Source organism: Tupaia chinensis, unplaced genomic scaffold (assembly GCF_000334495.1).
Source record: "Tupaia chinensis unplaced genomic scaffold, TupChi_1.0 Scaffold000235_1, whole genome shotgun sequence".
In the NCBI taxonomy this organism is placed as follows: Eukaryota; Metazoa; Chordata; class Mammalia; order Scandentia; family Tupaiidae; genus Tupaia; species Tupaia belangeri.
This window is the reverse complement of record NW_006159713.1, coordinates 5,409,802-5,414,247: the sequence shown is the minus strand read 5'-3', so window position 1 is coordinate 5,414,247 and position 4,446 is coordinate 5,409,802. Positions and strand designations below refer to the sequence as shown.

At 59.2% G+C, this 4,446-nt stretch overlaps 1 protein-coding gene across 1 annotated transcript; it reads left to right on the top strand.

Moving 5' to 3' along the window:
• The first annotated feature begins 51 nt into the window (after positions 1-51).
• ZNF319 (zinc finger protein 319) lies at positions 52-4,440 on the top strand. Its single transcript, XM_014587788.2, is given in 2 exon segments — positions 52-2,577; positions 2,580-4,440. Coding segments are annotated over 2 exon segments (1,734 nt in total). The 5' UTR covers positions 52-2,012; the 3' UTR covers positions 3,749-4,440.
• Positions 4,441-4,446: the final 6 nt, after the last annotated feature.

Here is a 4,446-nt window from a genome sequence, read left to right as displayed (position 1 = left end):
CGCCCCGGGCCGGGCCGGCGGCCTGGGGCCATCGTCGAGCCCGGCCGCCCGCGGGGCTGGAGCTTGGGCCGCAGCGGTCCCACCGTCCTGAGCAAGGGCTGACAGGAAGCATCCCAGCTGGGCGGGCGGGCAGGGCCGAGCGGGAGGTGATGGCTTTTGCTCAGTATCCCAGGGAGGAGGAAGGGCTGGGATGGGGTGGGGCGCAGGTGGAGGCCTCTCCTCCCCACCCCTCTGCTAGTCTCTCCTCCCCTTTGCGGAGTGAATAGAGGCTTCCTGGCTGACCCTGGAGGAGGCCCTGGGTGGGCAGTGGGATTGCGGGCCCAGGCCTAGGGATCCCGAGTCTAGCAGCCATTCCTGCCAGACATTAAAACAAGAAGAACAGAACAGTTGGGTTGACGCAGCCAGACCTAGACTGCGCTCAGAGCAGCCCACCTCCCCTCGCTTTGCCCTGGGCAGGCTTAGATAACGGTCTGGGACCTGCGTGCTCATGCAACCTGCTGCCTCCACCCAGCGCAGCCGCTCCTTTCCCTCCTCCCTGCCCAGAAGATGCTGAGAATGACAGCTTTTAGGCTGACGTATTTCTTTGGCAGATTAGTTAGAGGCCAGGCTGGCTTGTGAAGGTATCCACTTCTGCCTCTGCTCAGGAGACAACTTACAAACTTTTAAGTATAAAAGGCAGATGAGCTGGGAACCTGAAAGTGGGTTGCATCTGATTCTAAAAGTTCCTCCCTCTCGCTGCCATTACCTTATGCTGCCACAAAGTGGTGAGTTAGAGATTTGCCTAGGTGGGTGGGCCTTACCTTTCCATTCATTACCTAGAATGTTAGCGACTTGGAGGGATGGAACCCCATCTCATCTTTCTGGAAAGGCGATGAGAAGTGCTCAGTGGTTAGCATGCTACATCCGCCATTGCTGAGCAGATTGGCAATTCTTTTACATTTTCCTGCAGACCTTGGTACTGTTAGATTCAGAGGATTTTGGATTTTTTTTTTTTTTTTTAAATCTGGGTACAACTAGAGTGGAGAAGTTCTGCTGTGTGGACATCGAGGCTCAGTGGGTCTATGGACCTCCCACCTGTCAGCCGCATCATTCATTGCTCAGGTCCCTGCAAGGCCCTCCAGTCTATGTGTGGAGGTACTTGCCAGGGTGGAAGGCCTGGGGATAGTTGAGGGGTGTGTTGGCCAGCCCTTCCCAGGAGAGGGTTTTTGAGATGGTCCTTGGCTCCATGTGCTTGTCCAAGTGACTGCAGGAGGCCATTTGCCACTGGGCTCTCAGACTGGGCGGTCCGGCCTCTGCCACTTCACAGTTGCTTTAGGCTGACACCTGTCTGCCTGCCATGATGTTTACAGCCACCTGGAGCCAGGCCTCCCAGATACAGAGCAGTGGCCTTCCTCTGAGTCCTGGCAGGCCTTAGGGAAACATCTGTATGGAGGGGGAATTACTCCAGACTCTTACTGTGAGGCACCTGCCTGAAGGATTGGCAGGAAACTGGAGAGGACTCATGGAGACTGGGATGCCCTGGCCCAGGGATGGGGAACTAAGGTGGGGGGTGGGGTGGAGACAGCTGCCATCTCCTCTGCTTGGAGGAGCTGAGTTGCCAGCAGACTTTGGTTGGGTGTGAAGGAAGCAGGTCTCCCAGCAGCAAGCCTCCCACTTCCTTGATTTATGTCCAGGTGGAGTGCAGGAAGAACAGGAGAAAGCTCAGGGAATGGCTGCTTGTTCCTACCTCATGCTCACACTTTCTCTCTTCCCTACAGAACCAATCACTGGGGAAGGCAGAGCCTCCCTGGTATGGCTGGGACCCTACCTGGAAGAGCCCCCTGTCCTGTAGACAGAGCCTTGTAGTCTTTCTTGGTTAATGACTTGGGCTGTCTGACCAGTCCCTCTTCTGTGCCTTGTCTGAGGTCCTCGTGCATCCCTGAGATCGTGCGGCTTCTCTCTCTCTGGGTTGGGTCACCGTAAGTGGGAAACTGAAGCCATTACTTACCAAAACCTGTTTCATCTTCTCAAGCATGTCGGAAAGCTGGCAGCAACCAGCACAGACGCCACCGCAGCAGCCGCAGCCGCCACAGCCTCAGCACCATGCGGAGCCACCACCAGCCCTGGCTGAACACACACTGCCTCCAGGCACAGCTGAGAACCCCCTGGGCTGCGCCGTCTATGGCATCCTCCTGCAGCCTGACCCAAGCCTGCAGCCCTCTCAACATGCAACCCTGCAGGCAGCAGGGGAGCCAGGCCCCAAGTGCGGAGTGTGTGGTCACGACCTGGCGCACCTGTCCAACCCACACGAGCACCAGTGCCTGGCGGGCCATGACCGCTCATTCCAGTGTACGCAGTGTCTGAAGATCTTCCACCAGGCTACCGACCTGCTGGAGCACCAGTGCGTGCAGGCTGAACAGAAGCCTTTCGTCTGCGGTGTCTGCAAGATGGGCTTCTCCCTGCTCACCTCGCTGGCCCAGCATCACAGCGCACACACTGGTCTAGTGAAATGCTCCATCTGTGAGAAGACCTACAAGCCAGCCGAGGCCGCGGAGCCGGGCACCACTGCTGCCCCATCGGTTCCTCAGGCACCCTGCTCTTTTCTGAACAGGCCGACAAGCCCTACAGCTGCTCCATCTGCCAGAAGCCCTTCAAGCACCTGTCCGAGCTCTCCCGGCATGAGCGGATCCACACGGGAGAGAAACCATACAAGTGCACGCTGTGCGACAAGAGCTTTAGCCAGTCTTCCCATCTGGTGCACCACAAGCGCACACACAGCTCCGAGCGGCCCTACAAGTGCGCGGTGTGTGAGAAGACCTTCAAGCACCGCTCTCACCTCGTTCGCCACATGTACGCGCACTCTGGCGAGCACCACCTATTCCGCTGCAACGTGTGCGAGCTGCATTTCAAGGAGTCGTCGGAGCTGCTGCAGCACCCGTGCACGCCAAGTGGCGAGAGGCCCTTCCGCTGTGGCGAGTGCCAGAAGGCCTTCAAGCGGCCATCAGACCTGCGGCAGCACGAGCGCACACACAGCGCCGAGCGACCCTTCAAGTGCGACCTGTGTCCCATGGGCTTCAAGCAGCAGTACGCGCTGATGCGGCACCGGCGCACGCACAAGACCGAGGAGCCCTTCAAGTGTGGCCTGTGTGAGAAAGGCTTCGGGCAGCCCAGCCACCTGCTGTACCACCAGCACGTGCATACCCTGGAGACTCTCTTCAAGTGCCCCATGTGCCAGAAGGGCTTTGACCAGTCGGCTGAACTGCTGCGGCACAAGTGCCTGCCGGGTGTGGCCGAGCGGCCCTTTAAGTGCCCCGTGTGCAACAAGGCCTACAAGCGGGCATCGGCCCTGCAGAAACACCAGCTGGCCCACTGCGCCGCAACTGAGAAGCCCCTGCGTTGCACCCTCTGTGAGCGCCGTTTCTTCTCCTCCTCCGAGTTTGTGCAGCACCGCTGCGACCCAGCCCGGGAGAAGCCACTCAAGTGCTCGGACTGCGAGAAGCGCTTCAAGTACGCGTCAGACCTGCAGCGGCACCGACGGGTGCACACTGGCGAGAAGCCCTACAAGTGCCCCAACTGCGACAAGGCCTTCAAGCAGCGTGAGCATCTCAATAAGCACCAGGGTGTGCATGCCCGCGAGCAGCAGTTCAAGTGCGTGTGGTGTGGAGAGCGCTTCCTGGACGTGGCCCTGCTGCAGGAGCACAGCGCCCAGCATAGCGCTGCGGCTGCGGCTGCAGAGGGGGCCTACCAGGTAGCAGCCTGCCTGCCCTGAATCCCCGCCGTGGCTCTTACCAGCCTGCCTGGAGTCCACGCCATGGTCGCCAGACCCAGTCCAGCCTAGCCTCCTTCTGCTGCCTTGCACCAAGCGCCCCACCCAGCTCGGAGTTCTGAGGCCTTGGGAGTGAGGACAGAAGGAGTACTGGGTAGGTAGAGGGTGTGGGTGCTCAGCCCTCCTGACACCAGCCTAGCAGGTTGCTGTGATGGTCCTGAACCTCTCTCCCATTACAGGATTTGCTTTCTTGAGAGCCGCCAGTCTCCCTTATCTCTGGGTGACTAGAACCAGGCTAGAAGTCTGGTGGCCTTGCCCTGTCCCACACATGGGGTGATGCCAGCCCACCTTTCCCCAACCTTTCAGGCTTCTTGGAAACTAGATAGGTTAGGAAAGAGGGTGGTCAAGGAGAAGAGAGGACCTGGGCCCAAGAGGCAGGCTCTCAAGCTACTGTTTGGGAAGAAGGCCAGCTTTATGCCATGGTCCTGAGGGCCAAAGAGCAGACCGTGAGACACAGTCTTCTGTTGCTCCAGCCACGATGATGAGCCCCTCTGGGTGGGACGTACAGGATGGGGGTCTTTGGGCTGGGTCTACCTGGAAAGCAGTGGGCCCAGCCAGAAGAGGGACAGCAGAGAAGTCCCTGTGACACCCTCAGCCAGGGACAGTGCCATCTGTAGGGAGAGGAGGAAAGGCAGCCTGTC